At 41.1% G+C, this 24,762-nt stretch overlaps 2 protein-coding genes across 6 annotated transcripts in view; one reads left to right on the top strand and one right to left on the bottom strand.

The window, feature by feature from the left end:
* LOC123958728 (BTB/POZ domain-containing protein kctd15) overlaps positions 1-3,787 on the top strand; it is a 39,073-nt gene extending 35,286 nt beyond the window's left edge. For all 3 annotated transcript variants that reach the window (XM_046032295.1, XM_046032294.1, XM_046032293.1), the window contains exon 5: positions 340-3,787. In XM_046032295.1, the coding sequence (XP_045888251.1) occupies positions 340-498 (159 nt within the window). In that variant the 3' untranslated portion in view covers positions 499-3,787. The remainder of the gene's footprint in view (positions 1-339) is intronic.
* Positions 3,788-4,504: 717 nt separating this feature from the next.
* LOC123958726 (transcription initiation factor TFIID subunit 4) overlaps positions 4,505-24,762 on the bottom strand; it is an 81,732-nt gene continuing 61,474 nt past the window's right edge. For all 3 annotated transcript variants that reach the window (XM_046032288.1, XM_046032290.1, XM_046032289.1), the window contains exon 14: positions 4,505-6,759. In XM_046032288.1, coding sequence (XP_045888244.1) covers positions 6,586-6,759 — 174 coding nt within the window. In that variant the 3' untranslated portion in view covers positions 4,505-6,585. The remainder of the gene's footprint in view (positions 6,760-24,762) is intronic.

Here is a 24,762-nt window from a genome sequence, read left to right as displayed (position 1 = left end):
GGCAGCTGGCTAGCCTGGATTTATTTGTTCAATTTGTACAAAAACTGAAGTGTAAAGTTGACAAATCATCATTTTACTGGAGAATAGCCAAGATAGCTGTATCCCCGTTTCCAGTCTTTGTGCGAAGCTAAGTTTGCTGGCTGCTGGTGGTAGCTTCATATTTACCAAGACTGTGGTCTCAGTCTTCTCGACGAACTCTTGGCAAAAAAAAGTATGCAACCAGAAACTTTAATCTTAATCATTAATACTTCTCAGTTAGATTTAGCTCTTTTGACATGACAGTTCTGATATTGATGCCCTTCTCTTCACTTCCTTCCTCTGTCTTCCTGCCTTTTTTAGGTTCTGGAACGTCTTTTCCAGAAAGGTTTCAGCGTGGCGGCGTCTTGCGGAGGCGGCGTGGACTCGTCCCAGTTCAGTGAGTACGTGTTGTGTCGTGAGGACCGGCGGAGTCTCTCCATCAACACTCCCATCAGGATAAAACAGGAACCACTGGACTAGAGCATTCTGGGAGAGGGACTGCCAAACCCCCCAATACTCCTTCTATCTTCTCACACCAACCCATCCTGCCTACCCCTGCCCCCACCCTGCCCTAACAGAACCGCAACAACCCCAACATACCTAAGTATTAGCAGAGGCTTGTTAACCTCACCAGCTCTGCAGAACTCTAAGGGGAATGTACCAAACAAAGGAAAAAAAGTATCAGCAGCAAAAGTTTTTGATTATGTTAAATAATGCCCAAAGAATCCGGGACTGTGATGAAAACAACAACAACAACAACTACCACAAATGGACTCAGCAGCAGCTCACTAGAACCATTTTAGCTGTCCTAACCCTTCTGGAGTGACACACCGCCCCACTCCTTGATCCCCAAAGCACTTCTAAACACACACACAGCCCACCCTTCAACGCCATCTTTCAGCGGTGTATCATCCAGGTCTGTGTCTGAATGAGGCCAATCTCTTGTTTGAGTCTGGCCTGTTGCGGGACAAGGAAGCTTCGGCAGGCAGGACGATGTTAATGATGACAGTAAGAGGACATAATCCCATCTCACGAGTCTCCCAAAAGGCCCCAGTTCCTGGGACCCCACAACCCTCCAACCCTATCCACCTCACTCCACAGGCCTCGCTACAGACAGCTGAGCCTCGCCGATAACAGGGTTGTTTGCCAAACTGATTGTTTACTAAAATTTTCATTGTTGTTTCTAAAGTATGTTCTTCTTGCTCCTTTTGCTGTTCTTATCATGACATGGTGTAAACAATTATTATTAATAGGATTATTTTTAATGTCTCTTTTTTCCTTTCTCCAATATGAAGGATGTATGAACGTTGTATTCATTAGGCTTTGAGAGCTTGTGAGGGAGCGTTTCTTGGCAGTAGCTGCAGAAACTCAGATGTCTGCAGGCTATGTGGCTAAAGCGATCTGGCTGGCAATGCATTCAGAGCCGGAAAAAGTCCCATTGTTCAAGCGGGGATGGAAGAGAACCTGGATGTTTCGACATTGTTTATAGTCAAATGTGTGGCCCACATTAAAAAAGTGCTCTGAAATTTCTGCTTATTAGCTGTAAAACATATCTCTGGTCTCTGATCAGATTCTCACTCACGAGCACAACTTCGTATATAGCAGAAGTTTAAGAAAGTTCGTCAATTTGAAGTTCAGGTTGAAGTTGCACAAGCTCTAAGTGTGTTGCAGTTTTAATGAGTTAGAATGTTGTAGACTTGAGGACCAACGTGGAACGCTGACGTTTACCAGTATGTCTCATGATCAGCAAGAGATGTACTCTAAATGCTTAATATTTCTTTGCACTTAAACATTTCTTACAGACCTGCCCTGTTCCCACAAAAACACTTGTTTGAATCCAGTAACAGTGCCAAGTCAGGTTGTTTATCTTCCCATGTTTTAGGAGACTAGAACATTAAAACATTTTAAACAGACAAAACTTACAACAGAACAAATATTATAGGTACCAAAGGAGACAAGGTGACTATTTTTTTGATTGTAAAAACATAAAGACGTCAACTCTTTTTACAGTTTATAGCTGAACAAGAAACAACGCATCATTGAAAACTGTGTGAAGGGCAGCAATATTAGTTCCTGCAGGCCACCAGTCTAGCTCACAGAACCTCCAGACAAAGTTTGAGAGACAAAGTCTCCTTTTGTTTTAATATTGTCACTTCTAAGCCAAGATTATTTCAATGGTTCTTCACATGTATGCATGGTAGAACCCTAAGTGAACTGTACTCCAGCATCAGTGTGTTATTCACAAAGAGGCGAGTGGGCGGCATTTACTCTATCCTGCTCTCATTCTTTTGGTCTTATTCTCAACGTTTCTGGATCAAAGACAGAAACAAGAAAGGCCAAGTTTTCATGCTTTATATTTGTGTGTAACTTACAGATGCTGTTTCTTCCATTCCAAAAGACTGATAGAAAAAAAGAAACCCATTCTGATCTTTGTGGGCTCCAGCAGTTGTTTGAGTTTAACTGGGGTTGTTTCTATAAACTAGCTGTTCATTAAAAGTGGGTGGTAGTTCTTCTGACCATGTTGCCCTAATATCTGCTCTCTCCGGATGGCCGCTGATTAAACAAGGCCACTGAGTGGATAAAGATGAGCTTGGTGTAAGTGTAGCTCCCAGTCCAGCACGCCCCTCCCTGGGGGACTCTCACAATCAAGCACATCTTTGTTCTGACCTGCCAGTGGCTTGCGCCTTTGCATCCAGTCGCCTCAAAGGGAATGGTCAACCAGGCCTTTCATGTGCCGGGGCATGTTGGGCTCTTCACAGTGCTCCTCATCCCCCTCCGCCTCCCCGAAAGCTCCCAGCTCAGTGGTGCCAGTAGAAACTCGGGTTGCACCCCCTGCTGCTGTGTCATCCCCATGCCCTGATTTTCAAAACACTCCAATGCTGTGGCTCTCTGGACCACATCACAACAAACCAAACAAACTGATGAGTCAAATCTGAGCATTCTCAGAACATACTGTCCAGCCAGGCGACTTGACTCTGCCGCTGATCCCGAGATCTTTCATCCAGTTAATCTGAGGTGTGGAAACTCATCTGAGTTAGTTCTTTAGGAAACAGGGGTAAAGCAGGAGCCATGTTAAAAAGCACATCTGCTGGAATTACTTTTTTTCAGGGGGGAAGGAAAAAAGGCATGCTTTCTCACCGATGTGGCATTTTTAAATCAGAAAACAAGCTTTTAACAGCTTTAAAGAGCCACAGGGTCATGCACACATGAATAAAAATAAAAACATAAATGACTGTTCACACCTACACTTAAAAGGAACAAAAATTGCAGTTTTGGGTTTCTCTGTCTGCAATAACCTATCCGGGGATGCCCCTTTCAACTTAGCATATAAGTGTCAGGTTACCTACAGAGCTAGACAAATTTGACAGGACTGGAAACTTCATAGACATGTTCACACATGCCACCCTTTCAGATGAAGTACTGGTCAGTGTTTCAGCCAGTTCAGATGGCATTCACTCCACCTCTGAGGCGGGTCAGTTGTACAGTTATTGTATATTGAATTATCAGGACTCTGGGTTTTACGCGACCCTCGTGTTTTTAAGAGACCTCTTAGTCCTCTTCACAAAAAGAATGAAAAGAATTCAAAGCATTACATTGTGTACATATGGATTAAACCATTTCAAAGGGTATCATAAGGTGCAAATGTATATTATTTAAAGTGTTTAAAACAATTAGACTGTGGTATTAAAGGGCATGTGTTCATTTACAGTGTCTCCGTTTGACTTTTCTTGCATATTTGCGATAATAAAAGGATGTACTGTATATCTGATGAGTGTCTAATTGCTCTCATGTTGTTGCATTAACTTTAAAAAGGGAACAACCAGGGTTAGTTTTAGTAGTTACCACTGCTGTGCAGCTCACTTTTGCATGTACTATTGGTGATCTATAGAAGCGTTTATCGCAGATAATGCCAGCTTGAACCACGTAAATATGTATGTGGCTGTTATATTCAGTAGGTTGATCTCTCTGTCCTGTAATTGAACTGATGAAACCTTATAAACAGCCTACTGTACCCACGCACATGTGGGAGGAGGGTCGTCTACAGGGCTGAATTCAGATCAGTGGGCTATAGCTCCAGAGGGACTGAGGAATAGCCAGAGATCTTGAAAAAACCAATATGCTCCCAAACTCCAATATTTTGCACTGAGTTAAACAGTTTGGTCTTTTCAAAAATGCTTCTGCTTAATTAGCAGCAGAAACCTAGGGGGACTTTTCATAGTTGAGCGCAGCAGCGCTTGACTCAGTTTGTACTTAACGTGCAATGTTAGAAATGGAAATGAAGCAGGCTGAATTAGTAGTTGACTTTGGTAAAACCGTCTTGCTAAATTTTAACAGTTTAGTTAGAGTGAGGCATCAACAGAGGGAACATATTGCTGAGTTATTAAGACATTTTAGAGTAAAATGTAAAAAAGACTCCTACATAGCTACAGACATTTTATTATGTATGAAATTAGAGTAAAACAAAGGAAGAAATGGACATGTCAGCATCTGCTCAGTTTAGTAAACAGCTTATTTATTCCTTTACAAAATAGGTACAAATACATAAGTATAGTTTTGTTCACACAAACAGGAAATTTTCAAGATATGTACAAGAGTTTACCAAAAATAACGTGGTTCTAATAAACACATAGTTTTGTAAACAATATTTACAAATCATCCTTACATTGAAATGTTATTTCTCCCATCTGTTTAGATCATTAATATTGTCCTAACATTTTGGCTAAAAAGCTGTAGTAGTAGTAGAAATGCCCTCCTGTGAAACCACCAGAAACCATAGAAATCACTAATAAAATCATTTGAAATCACCACAATAGATATTGTTGTGCTTGTTTTTAAAACATGGTATTTTGGAGATAAAAGTTATGAAAATGCATTAAGCATAAAAGCCAATCCAAAAAAAAGAAAATATATTACTTGTTAAAAATAAGTGTCTTGACATAAGTTGGCAATACCGTTTACTACTTAAAAGAGTAACTCCTTTGCTATAATACAGTGACAGCTTTCAGTTGTCAGATAAAATAGATTAAAAAAGTGCTGTCAAAATGTACAATGCACAGCAATTGTTTCAAATGTCACCCATAATTAAATAAATTTCAATATGACAAGAAAAGCTGCATAGAGGCCAAGATATTTAGTTAAATAGAAAAAACATGATGGACAATATTACATAATAACAATTTGTAAAAAAAAAAAAACCCAAAAAATAAACAAAAAACAATAATAATAATGACAAGGCGGCAATGCAACACAACATGTAAAAAGCAGGTGTTTTGTCTTATTCTTCTCTTCAATCAGTAATACAAAAACAAAAACTCAATTTTAGGCTGGAATCAACTGTTTCCTGCTACAGTTAAACAATACTTTACAGCTGTATGATTAAAATACAAACAAGTGCTGTGGACATAAACTGCTTCATCGACAACCTTTGTCATTCAGTCATTACCAAAGCAGGTGGGGGCTCCAGGGACCCACTAGCAAAATGGAGAATAGTTGAAATGTAACTTTTTCAAAGGTTAGTAATGTGCAGACAGGACAGTGAGAGGAAAAGATAATGGAATGTTTGTGCTGAGTGTTTAATCTCATCAACACTTACCTTCTAAACCAGTTAAGTGTTTGAAGAAGTGAGCATGATAGTACAAAACTTACACACATCTAGCCATACAAACAATGTTCACATTATGTGTGGGCAAGAAAAAAAGTGACTCACTCAACAAGGGTGACCAATCAGAAACTGGTGTCATAGTGCGACCATGATTTAGTTTAATGACCTTTGTAGAAGGGTCATGAGGACAAACAAACTGTCTGATTTTGACAATTCAAAGCACATGGTTTTATAAAACATCAGGTTTAATAGTATTGACACGGGTTATTCCTTTTCTTACAAAGCTAATACAAATAAAAATATACATGCTGTAAAATAATTCAAAAAGAACTATTTACACATACAGTAAGGAAACATTATGCTGTTATTTGGAATCTATATGTTTCAAAAGGGTGTCTCGGTATACAAATCAGTCTCTTTATTAGTTATTGAGTTCAGCTAAACTAAAAATTCATTGAACTATGTTCAACAAATAGCTCGTGGATAATATCGTAGGCTGTATAGAGGTGTGAACATAATTCTCTTGGCCAAAAAAATCATAACTTTGAGGTTGTTCATTGAAGCTACTGCCAACGACATCAAATAAATAGCTACCCAACATACATGGAACCAGTTCTGGGTCAAGTCGTGCGACACAAAAACAGCTTTGTTCCTTTGACAAATTCAACTTCAAGACAAAGAACATGATATGGCCTTTAAACTGAATAATCTAAACACACACAGTGAATCTAAACGGAGAAGACACGGAACAACAGTCTTATTTTTGTACGTTTTTTTGTCTCTCTCAGTCTCTCTTCCTATTAAAAGCTACATCAAACGTCACTACAGTACATATGGAGACACAGAGTTGAAACATTAGACCTGATCTGAAGGCACGTGGCTGGGAAGGAGGAGGAAGAGGAGGAGGAGGAGGAGGAGGAGGAGGAGGAGGAGGAGGAGGAGGTGGGTGCTGAGCAGAGCACGGGCTACTTCAGCAGGGCACGGTAAAGGAGGAGGGAGTGGGCGGTCTCTCTCTCCTGCTCCATGTAGAAAATTAAGTCCCTGAGGTTGACGCGAGTGATGCGTTGCCGTGTGTACTGGCGCGATGACGTGGATGGGGTGGAGGAGCTGGCCAAGGAACCCGCCGTGCTGCCTGAAACCTGCAGACACAGGAAGGGGTCAAAAGGTGAGATAGGGCTCCTTCACATTTTACATTTACAAGTCCATAGTTTTTGAAGATTGATATAGCTTAACTTATTAATTAATATACCACGACAGTGATGCAACCTATTTCCAGTTTGTTTCCAGTAACAGGAACAACGTTGTGCTTGGAATAAACAGAACACCCAGGTAGATACTGTGAACAGGGATAATTTCAAAAGCAGAGCATACAAACGGAAAAGGCACCATTCATGTAAAATGAAACAGCATCAACAAATGTAATAATGTAACTGTAAGTAACTTAAGTAACTTTTTAAACTTCTTAAAGATGGTCACTGATATTCAATTCTACAGCTGTTTGTAGTTTTACACGTAATCAACAAATGAACATTTATAGTTCAGGACCTTTAGCAACATTTAGCTACGCTAGCGGCATGGCTCTAGGGATGGGAATGTCAGTCAAAACAACATTGAATGGATTCCCATAAATTGTGTACAGATAGTTGATAGTCCTAACCTTTCTATTAGTGCCATCATCAGGTCAAATTTTCAGTATATTCAGTATTTTTATTTATGACTAAATGTTTGCAAAACTAATCACATTCCCATCAGCCTCAGCTGCTGATTATCACTTGTTAGCATGCTAACAAGGATAACTAAGGTGTTGAACATGGCAAACATTATACCTGCTTAGCAAGAGCATTTAAACACTGTCCTCATGTGCATGTTAGCAACCTGATGTTAGCCTTTAGCTGAAAGCACTGCTGTGCTTAGGTACAGCCCCACAGAGCTGCTAGCAGGGCAGTAGCCATACTCTTCCAAAGCTGTGTACGAATCCTAAAATTAATCATGGCAGGAGGAGAGTATCAACCTCTGAAGGTGCTTGATATTAATTAACATTCCAATAATGATCTTCGGCAACACACTGATCCCACTGCACTCCAATTGCTTGAGTGTACTGACTTCATTCATGACAATGTGACTTTTTAGGTGAGCTGAAAATAAAATCATTCAATCATCAGAAACATCAAATGACTGCTTTTTTTGTTTGGGTTTCATTAACCTTATTTTCTTCTCTATAAATGTTTGTTTTGCATTTTCTCTTTCAGGGAATTTGTCCTCACTTTGTCATTAGTGAAGAAAAAGATCTGTTTCTGTGTTGCGGTCAAAGGTGAAACAGTAACAGTTCAGAAGAAAGCAATTCTATGATTCCCATAGTCCCATAAATGAGGTTGTTGTTGTTGAACACATTGACAGAATCAATAGCAAGGAATGCTGTGGCCTCTAAGAATGTATACACCTCCAATTAAGAAAAATAATCCCTCTTGGAGAGCACGAATGAGATCAAAAACATGCACTAATAATGTCCAGATCTACAGGTGCAGCAGTGTTTAGAGATTTTTTACTTCAACTAGCTGAACACGAGGCTGAGAGAAACATCAGTGACGCGCTCCGACGACGGAGAGGGAAACTATCATTTTAACTTGTGTGTTCTATGGCTCTTTACATCCCCCTGAATATGAACAGATTTCCCTGCTGCTGACATAGATCTGAGCTGATGTCCCACTCTGAAATGAAGCACTCGTTGTCTTTATTTGATCCAGGAAAAATGAGAACGATAAAAAAAAAGGGAGTGTATACAGAGGCTGACACAAGTCAAGAGATGGATTTACATTTGGCAATGAGAAACACTGGGAAACAAATCCAGCAAGTGCCCACTTGAACCCAGGCAGAGAGAAATAAGACAGACATTTCAGTCAGGAACACCCTCTCACAATTACATTGATTGCACCACTCTGTAAACACACGGTACATGCAGGCCTTAATTGCAAACACATGATGAGTATGAATTTACAAGAACCAAACCAAAGTCCCTCCAGTACCCGCCCCCTCATATGCTTGTCTTTGTGTGCAGTGTATGATGGTGCTTTGTCTCAAATTTCCTTCAGTACACTCTTTGACCCCTGGATGCTGGATGATGAGTGAGGGTAGCCAGGCCACTGTTCTTGCCAACATCCGCCTGCCACATCTACAGTCTTTGGCATCAGGAGCACCGGGAGAATTCGCAGTGTCAGGCAAGTGAGTTTTTTTCCTCTGTACATATGATCCCATAGATTCATGTGTGTTTTTTCCAACAAAATATATTGCGTGTAAAAGTACCTAATATGTGTCTCCTTGGATTTCACTGTTTGTTTTAGCAGAAATTCCCTAACTGTGACGAAACAAGTAAGACTCTGAGGTCTATTCTGTACGTCTGAAAGTAGCTTCACATGGCTGGATAGCTCTGACTACCAGCTCTATGTCGATGTCCTTGCATTTTCTATTTTTTGCGCCCTCACTCCTGGGAAAGTCAGTTCTGATGTGTAGCTACCCTTTAAAAATGCAGAATGAAATAAATAAATGAGGAAATGTCAGGTGCAAAACAAAGAGGATTGTATGTGAATAATGGAAGTGCAACTGACTAACTCTAGAAAACTAATTTGGATGTCTGTTGAAGCCGTTTTTGTTATTGGCAATCGGTTATTGTGTTACTGGCATAAACAATGAACAGAAAAACACATTTCAACAAAATGGCTACAGAATACGCTGTCTTTTGGAAATTGGCCTTGGCTGATGTTAGATTCCCAGCATAAATTATTATTCCCAGTCCGGCCCTGGTCTCTGGTCAGTAATGCTGTCATGCTGGGAGGGCTGTGGGTTGAGGTGCAAGCGGGTACTGCCTGCTCCCCGGCATCCTGGGGCACACCAGACCCTCACGTTGGGGAGCGACCCCGGCGTAATCAGGTCATTCATGACTGACCACATGTGAAAGATGGGCCTGCCTACTGCCATGCCAATTACTGCCACTCACAAGTAAGCCTGACGACAGGGCCACAGATTTTACAAATCAAAGCCATCCGTCCACCTGGACTGATGGGCATTAGTAGCCAAAGGCACTCAGTGCTGGGGTGGTCACAATGGTTGATGGTGGGGAAGAGGGAGACAGCGAGTATAGCCAGATATCACTGCCTAGGTAGTGTGCCACAGTTCCCAGTATGCCTCATTCCCTTCAGGGACAGGGGCAGCCTTAAGTGATCCAAATACAGGCAGAAAGGTCAGCGCTTGTCCAGGAATTCACTCAACGCAGCCTCTCCTCTACCCTCTGTCTTTATATGCCCTCCACATGCCAGCAACCCAAACACCGATATGTTGTTGTTGGTATCTATGGAGACCAATCCCTCTCGCCAGTACATGCAGGAAATCATGTTGTGGAGGAGGGAGTGCGGATGGGAGGGGTAAACACCAACACCAAACAAAGCAGATGGCTGAGTGTCAGTTAAAAGGGAAAGCAAGACATCAACAACCACGCTTTCCCTGTCGCCCGCAATTACACAGCAATTGTGTCTGAAATTCACTGAAAAACAAAATGGCAGGCTTTGTAAGGTCACGGTGGATGAAAAGAAAAAGTGAGAAGAGAAAAGCAGCACAGAGAGAGAGAGAGAGAGAGAGGGGGAGAGCAAAACTGAAAGTCTCAAAATCAGCTTGGCCAAGAAAGATCCATGAGGCAAAAAACAGCATCTGTCATTTTATCTGTGACGGGCGCTTGGAGGCATTATGTCATATGACATATCCATCGTACAGAATGCGCAGGGATACTTCGATACATCTCTTCAGACATTTGACTTGTTTGGAGCGGGGGACAGAGAGAAAACACAGAGAGAGAGTGCAGTGCATAGAACCTGAGGAGAGGAGAGGAGAGGAGAGGAGAGGAGAGGAGAGGAGAGGAGAGGAGAGCTTGTCTGTAATAAGGCCTCTTTGCCGGCTCTGGTCTTCAGCCACATTCTGTTGACATACATGACAACGTGCCAATGGGCCAGACACATTATTTCACACTATTTCACTCTTCCACGGTTTCCCGCACACACATGTTCTTGCACACAAAAGCAGAAAGAGCGAGCCTGAGTGTGCTTGTATAGCTGGCAATTAGTATAATAGAGTGCAGTATCTGGAAAACAATCCAATAGAATAAAATACAGAATAAAGGAAAAACAGAAATATGTGACAAATTTCGCCCGTGCCCATTCTGACATGGGAAATTTCAATAACTCCTTGTGTGCATAAACTTACATAAGATTTATAAATGATCCAGCTACGTGTCAAGAGTAATGTAGGTGTAATATTAAGCAACTTTAATAAGGTTACTTTTAAATGATGGAACTTGGCAATAATTGAGATCTTATCCACAATAATTAATAAGAAGGATAAGGCTAGCGTTATTCTAGCGTATTTTTCTTATTGTCTACAAAATTCCAAAACCCTATACAGGGCAACATGTAAGCCCACATGTTCCTACTGAAGATGTTACTCTAACAAATACCTGTAAGTGTTATTATGTGCTTTTGGAAGGACTGGGCCTCCATGTTTGGACACCTCGTCCATTGTTGAATACATCTATGACACTCAGAGGCACAGAGGAAATCTGAATTTTTTTAATAGGAGGACAAAGCCAGCAGGTCATGTTCAAGGTTGAGAGGACTAAAATGAATTCCCATTTTGCTAAATTTACTTTTGATTAATAATGTATGTTTTCATCCTCTCTCTCTCTGCTTTTAATTCCCTGTCTCCAATTGTGCAGCGGCAGCAGTGGTGCTTGTAGGTGTCTTGAGGAATTTACATTCAGTCCTTTATTGTTTGAGAAGGGAAAGAGGGGTGAGGCAGGAGCGGTGGTGGGGTTCTTGCTGATCTGTGGCTTTGAACCCTGAGTGGCACCTGTGCCTTGATGCCGAAGCCAATATTGGATTTGGCCCAGGTCACACCTTAGGGCGGTGGGTTAATGGCCCGCTTTGCCAGGCACACAGAGCTGATCGGCCCTGCACAAGCCAACCTGCTGTCTCAGCACTCCACTCCTCACAGCAGAAGTTGCAGATGGGCTGCATGGTAGAACAACACACACGTGTACAGTATGTACCGGTATGTGGCAGCACCCTAGCTAACATACTGTGTTCACCAAAACTGCGGGGGAAACATTGCTCAGCATTCATGTTGAGCTAAAGACTAGCCCCATGTTGGTTGAGAAACAGATAAGCTGTTCATGATGCAACATTACTCTTTTGTTGTTACTACTTTGATGCTGAAAAATCCGTTTAAACTCTGATGTCTAGGCTTCAGGCAAGGAGGACATATATAGCACAACAGAGACAGACTGTTGACAAGCTAAACAAAGAAGCGAAGCAAAAAGCTGAACCAGGTGGTGTTTTTTAAAAGTTGAAACCATCGTGTTTAACAGCAGACATTTGTCCAATATTGATGAATTTTCCATATGATGCTGGCCACTGTGACAGGTTGTAAGCGTGGTTTGGTTATCCAGCAGTATTTGCTAAGTGCAACTGGCTGGTAGAACCTTTAAAGTGGGTTGCAGGTACTCTTGTACTACATGACCGACTGACAAACTGGCTTACATGCCGGCTGAGTGAAGGACACGCTGTTTGGCAGACTGGCTGAGTGCCTAACTGACTCACTGACTGGCTGACTAATTTACAGACTGAAAGACTGACTGACTGCCTGGTTGACTGACTATTTGCCAGGACACAAAGCTTTCCCACATGTTCTCCTCCACGCCGCATTTCAGTTGGGGAACGCTGCCTCGTCCCTTCACAGTGTTTACAGTGTGGAGCCCAGCCGTGGGAGTGCAGCCCCGCTTCATCTCCACACTCGGCCTGAAAACGCCTCTCCTATGGCCGCCATTAATCAGCAACAGAGACTTTCTCTCTCACTCGCTCGCCTCTCCTTTTTCTCGCTCCTCTACGCCCACAGACATGCTGGATGAGGCCATTTTGAAAGAGTTAACAGATGTTGGCTGATTTGCCCGGGGCTTTCTGACATTGCCCGAGTGATGTATTTGATGTGGAGTTTATTCAGCTCTAATAAACGTATAAAGAATTAGAATAATAATTCACAGATGTACATACCCAGATTATATGCTGGAGCCTCTCTTTGAAGCAGACAAGGCAGCCAAGATTAACAGAACCAGGGGAAAGGATGAAAAGGGTTTTGGTTCAGCCCACTGATAATCAGAGAGGTCAGGATGGACTAATACCACAGCTCTGTGTTCATGCACCGACACAGAACAGCCTTTGTTCCTATAACAGGTTCCTTTTCTGTAAAAACTATAAGCAAGAGGCTGCAATTGTCACTGTGCTTTTTTAAAAAATGGAGCAGAGAGAAACACATTTGCTATTTTCTTGTCTCATACATGCTTTAGTTAATTTGTCATTTTGTTAACAGCAGAAAGAAAAACTGAAAGAATAAAGGGCAAAAATACAAACCGATAATAAGAGTCAGGTCTAGCATTCTGATCATGGCAAAAATATGAGGGAATTACTTTCAAAACAAACAACTTCCATTTGCTTCACAGCTAAAGAACAACAAATCTGAAAAATGGCCAGTTGCAGAGCATCTTAATACCCACATAAACCATAAAAACAGCTACACAGCTCCATGGCAATGCATAGCAACCGTGCAGAATTTCAGTCAAGGAGAAAGAAGGCAAAAAAACACCTTATTACTTCTAACTCCTGCAAGCCATTTTGGTCTCCAAAGGTTTTAGAGCGCCGCAGGCCATGTGTCTGCAGTGTTTCGGGAAATGACTTGCCTTCGCACGAACACTGCTATGTTCTGCAGCACTGCTGCCCCCAGCATCCCCGCTCAATTTCTGTTTAACCCCTTCCTGCCTTCCCTCACACTGACTCACTGCAACAGAGAGCTCACACCCAGCACAACACTGTCACATTGTTCAGCCTCCCTCAAACCAAGGCGAATCAGACCAGCTTTTTCACGAGCTAACACATTAACTCCACGTCTAATTTGGCTACTTAAGCATGTGATGGCTTTTAACAAACATGGTGCAGGAAAGGCGTAAGGTTATTCGGGGCAGAGAAAGATGGAGCAAAAATTCCCTTCACCATTCCACTTGATCTACTACAATGTGCGACACAGTTTGCACACTTGAGTGTGTATCAACGGTGGATTAAATCTGCAAACTCGTTGACACAACACATAATTAAAACATCTTGCTCGAGGTCAGGAATTTTCTAATTAGTAGTGTACTGACAAAGCTGCAATTCCATCGCCCTGAGTTTCAAAGTCCACAGGTTACTGCTAAGATGAAAGCTGACCCTGGAGCACTATTCTGCAGGGCTGCTCATACAATTCCTCAGAAGACAGTCACAGGGTCACCGAGCTAAATAGTGTGCTGCACCCGGAACCTCGCTTCCAAACAAAGAACTTCAAACTTTCCTGCCTGGAAACACAATCTTGCCCCCCCACATCTCCCCCTTTCTTTTCAACCTGAGAGAAACAAAAGATTGTGTGAAGGCAACCAGATGAAGAAACCATAACATTGTTTTTAATCTGTTTAATTAAAATGCTCTTAGCCTGGCTAGCTGAACAACTTGTTAAGTACTACAAAGGCTTTATTAGCTGGGTCTTTGTAGCTTAGGTTGGCAACACCATATAGGATTGTGAGGTATTATATATATATATTGGTTATTATTATTTATTAAAAGAGTAGAAATTCCTATTGCCTATAATCACAGTAGTACAACAGCAATACAGCAGCTCATATAACAATCCAGTTGAGGATATTGTTGTTGTGATTATAAATCAGGTTTGTTTGTCTGAAGATCATAACCCAATCAATATAGTCCACCAAATAATGTGTTCAATGTCTTTCCTCTCTGTTATTTTCTATGGCGAGAGCAAAAGTAACAGAGAAATCGCTAACAGCTTGCCTGATGACCTGGACAATTAACGCAGGCCAAGTATCTTTGGCTACATAAAGTATCAGAAGTAGAACTTTTTCAGCATTAAATATTCAAGGCGTTTCATATATAAAATGAACCCAATTAGAGTTAAAATAGGAGAAGTGTAATGAGTCTCAAGTCAGAATGCTTGTCTTCAGAACTATTCGCTAATGAGCCCTTGTTGGTTTTGCACACTTTACTTTCAATGGTGTGGCACTGTCATTTCTGCTGGTTTTTAATTTTTAATTCAAGTTGAATGAGAGGGTGGTGACTGAGTTAATAATCAAGGCACTGGGGTGTTTTGCAGCCGATGGATAACTGGGAGAAGTTGCCAAATGAGGCTTGTGGTCCGCCCTTTGATGTCTTTGCGAAACGTTCCAAATAGGAACAACCAGTTAACAAAAAGCCTATCAGTTCAGAATGGCATCGAACATAAATGACCACACTAAGGGAAAGCATCCTGCAAATGGCCTAATTAGGTAAAAGAGGAGGCTAGCAAAATAGCATGGCACTGAATAACACAGAATCCGAGCAGTAACAGACACTGACTTGAGAATGAGATAAGAGAACGAAAGGCAGCACGACGGATCCCGTCGCTCTGCAGGCATGTGCTGTATGCTGAACTGTCAGTCTTCACATAAATCCTCATATGAGCAGTAAGACGTTTCACTTACAAGAAAAGGAACGCAACAAGGGGCCACAGTAGATATGCAGATGGGGGGAGATTAGACAGCACATTAACGGCGGAAGTTCACACTGTGAATTGGTCCTTGATCTCAAATTGACATAAATGGGGCCATTTTTTGACATCATTTAGCCATCACAGGCTCAGCTCCAGCACTGCTGTCACAGGTCCCCGTGCACCTGATGTGACGCCTGCTAAGTATAAGAGACAGGAAACGGCTGTCTGAAGAGCAGGTCTGATTAAAATCCAGGCTCTTCTGGGGAAAGAGTAGAGTTTCATGTTTTATATAGATGGCCCAGAAAGACAAACCAAAACTTTACTGGAGGATTCTTTTTTTGTAGAGTGCCTCTGTGAACATTTGTGACCAACAGTGACATTGTTTTTCATCCAAAAAGCTGCCAGGGTGAGAAGCTCACAGAGTTTTTATAGCTACTCAGAAATAAATGTTTCCTTTACAATTTTGGACATTTGGATATGTCAATTCAACTTGGATCAAAATATACTACTTATACTACTACTACTAGTTCTGCTGATAAATGTGAGATAGACATAGAAGTCTATTAATTCCACAGTTTGGTAAATTTGGCACTGCAATTTCAAAAATTAAAATCATACAATACACTGTCAATTAGTAGTCTAGGTGGGTTTGGTGGTAATAATGGCATGCAGCATCACAAAATTTGGATGCAGTTAAGGAGTTTCTCATTACAGTTTTTCTGGCACTTTCCTGGAGGCCTCATTCCTCCCATCAGGTTTACTCCTCTTCCACAGGCCCAGAAGGCTTCCTTCCTACCTGCACAGCATTTTGGCAACCTGCTTTATTATACCACCTACAACAGCATCATTTTCCAGGCAGCTGTGTGTGTATGTGTGTGTATATAACGCTTATCTACATATTGACTTGGTTTAAATCCACACCCTTGTCTGCCATAATAATTACACATCTTGTAAAAGGAAGTACTCAATTCTTCTGGCACCTGAGGCGGGCAGCTGCAGGAGTTGCCCACTGGCGCCCAGCAAACACACCTCCGGCGCTGCCTGGTATCCAAACAGCTTCAGCACACACCCACAGCCATTGCTTTCCATGGTGTAATGGCGCCTTTCTATTAGACTCCAACTGAATAGAAAGCGCCAACGCAAGCACGGTAAAATGTGTTTCTATGTATTGCAGGAACAAAGCAGTTGGGATAGGTTGGACAGGTAATAAAGACAGCAGGGGCCTGTTTTATAGTTGTCAACAAGTCAGACCACACACACATAACTGCACACACTTCAATACACACACATACACAAACACAAATCAGTGGTGTGTAGTGATACAGGCCAGCCCAGGAGGTATGTTTACATTTTGTGGCTCTCTGGACCTTGTTGTACCAGAAGGGCAGGCAGGTCTTATTCAGCCAAATCACATCTATAGCAAAGTTCTATCAGTGGAGGGCGTTCATTAGTTCAACAAATACATAATTTATGCAATCTAAAAAATACATGTGATCATGAATCAAAATGGGAATGGGAGACACAGACACACTCTGATCTCTGGTGATGCCAATTCTTTGTTTCGGGAAAAGAGAATAGAGGTCAAGTATTGGGCAACATTGTTGTACTTGCTTAGAGGCCAGACCGGAGCCAGACCTGGTGACACTCTACCCCATGACAGCAGCAATCTGTGTTTATAACAATTCTTTTTCTCTCACTACACTGCCATATTTCAGATTTCAATTGTTTCCCCTATTATCCATATAATGGTTTAGTACACTGAACAACAGCCACATCAAATCTAACCTATTGTTTAACTGAACAGAAAAGTATACAGTAGGGCATCATATATATGTATTTTAGTGGGCATGTACATTAAGGGTGGCCCCATTCAGGAACCGTGGGCATCATTAGGTTAGACTGCACGCTAACTGACAAGAACAAGACACCGCTGGGAGCACACAACATATTCAGCAACACCAGCAAGCATCTTAAACAGCATCAGAGCCAATAGCCTTTATGCTCTCTCCATTCAGGACCGATAACATTCATGCGCTTGGTGATGTCTGAATTCTGCTGAGATTATTTGTCAAAAACGCCTGAATTTCACAGTTAATTGGCCTCCCTAATTAGCACAGGATGTCTAATTCCCATTGCAGTCAGTGTGCTAAATGGTAAAGCTTTAGCAAGCGGATGCCATTCCTTTTTCGTTTGAGCAGAGAGACTCTCCGTGCAAACCGAGCTACACTGTACATTAGACACTCAATGATCGATTCTAAATCTTAATTAGGGAAACGACAAACAAGCAAGGGGACTTAATGAACTGTGTACCTTGTCAAACAGCTGGCTGATTATATTTATTGAGATATATGTTAAATTTAATGATTTGGGCAATTAACTGTAGACCCCTCTGTAATCTCTGAGGGACATAAAGGGGCCAGGGAGGAGAGCACCGGGGCCACCGACCTAATGGAAAGCAGCTGACAAATATTTATTGTCCCCAGAGTGCTGAAACCAGCACCAGTGGTACAGAAGACCTTGTGCTCAGGAATAAAGCTATCATACAAATTTCAGTCCCCCGTGTGCTTCAATCATCAGTCATTTATGGTCCCGGCTTACACTACTCTGATGCTCTAATAAGAAATGTTTCAGGCACTCTCGTTTTGCTGGGACCTCATCACATTTAATGATCTGAGATTTCCAGAAAAACAATACAGAAACATAACAAAAGATATCTAAAAGTGGGCACAGTCTTTATTATCAGTGCCTTTTTTTTCATGGCCATCCATTTCTAACTTTTTTTTCTAAATTGGTCAAATGGAAAGCAGTGAAAAGCGAGGAAAAAAAAATTAAGCCGAGCCGAAAAGTGCGACTTGGATTTAATATTTTATAATTGCCAAGGGACATTCTAAGATCAATGAATTTTTGCCCGGGACGCACATCAGAAAGAGATGTACTTCAGTCTTTTTAGGGAACATTGGTCTATTTAATTCCAGTGTCTGATGCATGTGAAATATGCCTTCCATGGCCTCCTTCTTCATCCCCAGGCACTGCTGCAGGCAGACATTACCACTTTTAATGGGCCGCCATGAGAAGAGGCAAGTCAGCCAATAACCCATCCTCACTAATGGATTGCCTTGTTTGTTCTCTTTCACCATTTTCTGAAGCTAATTTTAGATGTTCTGTTTTTCCGTTAAAAGACAAAATAGAGAACACTGTATCAGATAATATATTTTTGTACAAAACAATGAAATAAATGATCCTTAGACAGAAGGCAGGAGACTAAGAGAAAAACGAGCTTTTGGGCCAGTCTAAACAAAAAGGTTAGTGTGGAATAATGGGGGTAGTTAACAGAAGTACTTTCTAGGGATGGGAATAATCAACTCACAGATTGATTTATCACCAGCTGCTGAACCAGTTAACAATATATTCATTGGTAAAAATCTGAATTTAATCATTTAATCATCCAAAAAGTCCCTATGACTTGCAATTAACTCAATTAAAATGCAATTAATATTCTTGCCAATAAGTTGTCATTGGTTGCCCTGATTATGTGGGGAAGTTATATATTTTTGATAAACACAACAAATATGTTTCTATCATTCAAAAGACATTTGAAATATTCACTATATCAATTGAATGAGTGATCTTTGCACTGCAGTCTTTTTTCGTATAGCAATGTACTTTGCATCACTCAAACATCCACTGTTTAACCTTTCACATTTGTACAGTATTACTGAAGTGATAATAATATAATGGCTCATTGCCAATGACATTCCCACATACATAATTAAACACATTATTACAGAAGAGAAACAACCACTGCAAAAGTATGTGTGGAAAATGCAAACTGCTAGAGATAAGCCATAATGCAGTAAATGTAAAGATAGTGCTCCATTATTTAGTATTGAGTTTTAAGCAGAAAACTGCTGCTTACAGGATGCATGTACACCTCCACAGTGAAAAGTCCTGAATCAGATTCCACAAACTCAAACTATTCTCTATGTTGGCATTTCTGCCATCTAGTTGTAGCATTTTGCCTACTCCATACATATTACCACTTCTCCCCTGCCCTCCTTGGCATTCTTCTGCCCCCCTGCCAGCACCTAATGAAAGATCTTTTCCAGCCTTTTCTGCTGTCTTTCCCCGGGCTCAAACCTGACAATGGAGCTGACGTAAAACTTAGTCAAAGGAAAACAAACATAAATACATAGCGACAAGAAAATACACTGCTGCTTGGTAATCCTGTTCTGCACAAGGCAATCAGGGTTAAATCTAACAGCATTGCAGGAGGTGCTATAAAAAAAACGATAGTAAGTCACACAAAGACACAGGAGTTTCTTAAGTGAGCCATAACAGAAAAAACTCTGTGGGCTCTCCAGGGCTCCACCATGTAAGTTTCAGAGGCTCTGTGTCGACAACTTCATTAGCAGCGCCCGCATGCTAAAACTCTCAAGTCGTTCAACAACATTATCACATGTTAAGACCAAGAATTTGGAGGCCCAGAGTTTCCATCTCCTCCAGGATTGAGGAAACACAAGCGGGCGCAGAATGGCAACGCATTGATTGAGGCGTTTTCTCCGCCTATCCCTATGAGTAGTGAAGGCGTAGGATGAGGAGAGTGGGTTTGCACAGTGCGGTATAGCACAGCATGGGGCCCAGGATGTTAGGCTGTCCCCATGTCCCTGGCCAGCAGGCTAGCTAGAGAGCCAGCCATTATCGGCTCGCCTCCATAGCAGCGAGGCGGGGAGGGGAAAAAAAGGCAGCAAATTTTATTCTTCAGAAATTTAATTATATCAAGATTAACAAGGGAGGTAATTAATTTCTTTAAGATGGGTATCTGTTAAGTGCCTGGGGCTCAACTTTGTTGTCAAAACTGTATATTTAACCATTATTTCAGGGCAAAGTTTTAAAGGCAGAAATGAGGGGGATCACTACTTTGCCATGAATATGAATATATAGGAGGTTCTTATCTAAATAAGGAGATTACAGTGTTAACACTATTGTGTACATTTATGTACATATATAAATATAAGGTAGATTTAGGATTTTTCAGAAATTAAGCATCAAGAATAGGGTGCATTGACTACATTTACAATTTCCAAAGTGTATAATCAATTTGTTTTAGCTAAGAGTGAGCCCTTATATTCTTAGCCTGTTGTGGACAGGCTTAGCAGTCCACTCTGCAGAGTTCAAGGTTGAAACCGTAGACTACTTATTGGACCACAAGGCCATCCAGAACTTCAAATTGGATTAAAGCAGCCCTTCAACAGCACAAACACAAACATGACGGACAAAGGTAGCGTGACACTCTCAAGCCAGGTAGAGTTCATCAGAATCTCTGTAAGATCATGGCGGGTAAATTATAAGTGGTCCCAAACCTTTTCAGAAAGTTACCTTTTTAAGATAACACACTATATATCCCATTTAGCTATCTACATGAAAAGCATTAAAATAATTAATTAATTTTTTTTTATCAAACAATGATTCTAGCCAGTTGTGTTTTAGGCTTTAGAGTAAGTGCATACTGTTTTCTCTTTTGAGGGCGAGGTGACATTCCTTCTGATTTTCTAGTTTAGATGGAGCACCATCAGTTAAATGCTATTTATCAATATCCACTAATGTATCACAAATACTGTGCAATCATTCTTCATAGAATCAGTGATTTTCTTTTATGGTCTCATAAGTATATGGTGGTAGTACCTTTAATATGTAGGAATCCTCTCCCTATCACGCTGCATCTTTGATGAGTGTCTTATTTCTTTAAATGTGACTCACTAGAAAATTTTACCTGAATGACCTAGGTGGTGGTACGTGGACAGTGTCTGTGTAACTGATCTTGGAGGCCCTTTAAGCCCTTTTCCATGACTGAAGACATTAAATCCAGTGATGCTGAGGTGACAGTTACCATATATTCAAGATCTAAAAGGCAATAATAGCTGCAGAGCTACAGTATCACTTCTGCTCTCATTCTCTCAAACTAATATTTCAATATTTCAGTTAATGTGCAGAGTGCAAGATACAAACATGGCAGAAAGTAAAATATTCTTTTTATGCCTTACATCTGTTTTATAGGAGAAGTCACACAGCTAAAGTGACTATGAGAACAGAGATTATGGAACAAACAGGCTATTCAGAGATTCTCTTAAATATAAACACGTTGACCACATTTTAAGTCTTGGTAGACCCAACTGTATGAAACTTTGTACACACATTTATGTCTGGATCAGGATGATCTGTATTCACTTTAGTGATCACTTCTTTTTTCATCTGGAGCCAACCTGTCTAACATTTGATTTTGTCCAATGCTGTGGATCATACCTAAATGCTTTTGATCCTGATGAAGACAGATCAGTCGAAACATTGGTCTGTTTGCACTATTAAATGCTGTAAATTAATCAGTGTGTTCCAGTCCATTGGAAATACCTGCACAAGTTATGACACTCCCATTAGCTTCAATTGTGTTTAGTGCTAGTTAGCAAATGCAAGCATGCTAGCTAAGACGGTAAACATTATACCTGCTAAACATCAACATCCGCCAGGGTGGCTGTAGACTTACTATAGTCTTGTTTACTATTCATAATGACGAGGAAGTTGATATTTTTTGCTGTTTTAGCTTTGATTAGCTTTTTTAGTGAACTGATATATGCTTTCTGTTGAAATGCTAATTGCTGTACGTTATTAAAAGCTCTTACTATAACTCTGTGCTCCAGATCACATCTTTCCTGCCTCAGTTGACCTGGTTCAAGCTGATGCACGGGGATTCCGTCATCCACATGCCTTATGGCATATAAATTAAGATAATTCACATAGTATATAGGCTAAAATCATTTTACATATATATGTAATTTTAATATATTGTAATGGTTATGTTCGATTTAAACGTTTTTTCACATCTTATGTAGTTCTACTTACGTGTGTTTTATTATTTGAGCATTCCAATACAGAATTAACTGGGAGTGTATAAATATATTCCACACAACTTAAATTATCTGATTTTCATGCTAATGCTATAGCTGCATTTTAAATGCTTTAACCCACAGACCATAGTGCAATAACCACTTGTGGTTACCACTGTGCTCTGCATTGTGCAGGGGAAGGGAAAGTTGGCAAAGTGCACTGTGTTAAAGCTTTAAGAACGTGTGGCATCCGGCCAAGAAGCCCCTGTAACCATTCTGAAGACTCGGCTGTCTCCTTTGTGTCCTCGCTGGAAATACAGAATTGCCTTGAGAGGTAAAGTCAAACTAATATTACAATGTCTTAATGTCTTCTTGACATTATGAAACCCATAGCAGCCTCTCTGTGCCCTCTTTAATCATATTTATGTAGTATGTAAAGAAGGGGAAAACCCACACGAATCCTTATGTTTCAATACAGCCTGATATAAGTCATGCTAAAGTCATTGCATTCTACTTCAGATCCCAGATTACTTTTGTTGTGAAATAAGTAAATAAATACAACAGCTAATCAGAGGTTAATGTCAGTGCACCCAGTGCATTTTAGAGAAGCGTCCACATGGTTAATAGCAAAAGTGGAGCTCCACATGTTTAAGAAAGCTAAAAAAAGAAGGTCAAGTTAGCCGTCTCTTCCACTGTGTGCATTATTCAGACATGGAGAGGAATAAGAGGAAAGTAGGAATGAGGAATGTTGTGGTAGTAAACAGTAAACAGGAGGAGGCTGTACTGAGTACTGTATACTCGCACATTACTACCACTTCTCCGACTTTACCAATAAGCAGTCATGCTATCCCCAACAGATTGTGGGCATAGAAGGGAAAAAGATGGAAAGGAGGAAAGGGAGAAGAGACGGGGAGGAGTGAGCAAGTGATTTCCTCCCCCATTCAGATGGCCGGTCTCCTTCTTAACCAAACAGCCTGGTTGGTCCTAGTCCTCTGAGTCCTTACGCCCCCCCCTCCAGCTCCGGAAGCCTCGTGCTCTGCGAGTTTCCTGTTTGTCTGGTTGAAGACCTGGCCGTTTTACTCCCAGGCGGCACACTGGGAGGGACGCAGGAGGAGGAGGAGGAGAAGGAGAAGAGGAGAACCACAAGAGAGAAGGACAGAGGGCAGGTTGGCGGGGAGAAGGCAAAGGGAGAGACACTGAACACTCCCGAGTTGGGATTGATTTACTTCATTAACCGAGATTACAAGTTTAACTTACAAACCAGAGGTCAAAATTTCTCATTAACAAGGGGACCGTGGAGAACCTCAGGGCTTGGAGACCACTCTTATTACTGACTACACATTTCAATCTGTCTTTGATGTTCCATGTCTGCCTTTCTACCCCCTCTTTCCCCCTCCTATTTTTTTGGCAGCGAGGTTGATTTTAATTGTAGCTATAGAACAGAGCATAGTTTGCCTGTAAGCCAGCCTCCACATCTGTAGTGAGTGCAGCTTTAGTGATATTGGGTGCAGTCCATAGCTTGGGGCTAATTTTAATGGTCCCCCCCTCCTCCCTCCTTCATTGGAGACTCAGATTGTTTTCCACGTGATTCCTGTTAATTTAGCTGGAGGAAAGGGCATCAGTTTTCCTTGTGCTTTTCCCCCTCTCTCCCCATGCCTCTCACTCTATTGCCTCACTCCTTCTTTCTGATCTACAGCCTCAAAGAAAGAAGGTGAAATGAATTCAAATGGAAAAAATAGACTGTGCTCACTATTAAATCGCTCGCCTACCTTTGTCCCTTGCATGGCGCCTGGTCAAGGCAGATACCAGAAAGGCAGTGTGGCTGTACAAACCGAGGCAATTGAGCTGCTATTGTCGCTTTTACGTCAACAAACAAAAGCTCTTCCTTTGATGTGATAAATGGCCTCAGTGGTGGGATGATAACTATGAGCTCGTAAATGTGTCAAGGATGTTTTAAAGCTCTGAGCATGTTTAACACTGCAAGACATTGTGCACCGAGACACATTTTACATCGGAGATCCTTTAATGCTAACCATAGATGTACAGAGGAGTCTCTGTCTATCTTCCTTCTGTGTTGCTCTTTCCAAAGCGAGCAACACAGAAGCCACGCACTTGGTCGAGATGCACCAAATAGGGAGAGGAGATCATAACACACAAAAATCAATGAGCGGAAATGAAACAGTAAAGTGTTCAAATAATGTTAAATGTGTGAAAGGACAGAATATAGAGGGTGTGATGGAATAATCATTGTGAATAAAGCTCTATTCGACAGACTGTCCTCTTTTCCCATTTCAGAGACCTAAAATCCATTTTTATTTCTTCTCTGCACAATATACAAATACTGATGTGACTATAGGGAAGCAAAGAATTGAACATGGCATACAGTCTACCTATGTATAAGCTGTTACCACCTCACATAATGCTCAGTTGCAGCAGCACTGTATATATGCCAGTAGCTGAGCTGCAAAATATATTAAATACAAAGAATTAAAGAAAAATCAGCTTCTAGCAGTAATGAACGTTTAATTTTGTGTACATTTGTTAGAAGGGCATGTGTTTTTGGTGCCTAAAGAGAAAACATACTCTGGGAATTAAGATATCCTTTTTCAATAGCTCAACGCTTTTTAATCAGGCATTATAGTATTAGTGTCCACATCTTCA

The sequence above is a fragment of the Micropterus dolomieu genome, linkage group LG20 (genome assembly GCF_021292245.1).
Source record: "Micropterus dolomieu isolate WLL.071019.BEF.003 ecotype Adirondacks linkage group LG20, ASM2129224v1, whole genome shotgun sequence".
Taxonomy (NCBI): domain Eukaryota; kingdom Metazoa; phylum Chordata; class Actinopteri; order Centrarchiformes; family Centrarchidae; genus Micropterus; species Micropterus dolomieu.
Note: the sequence above shows the minus strand (reverse complement) of the source record. Positions and strands in the feature narration are given on the sequence as shown.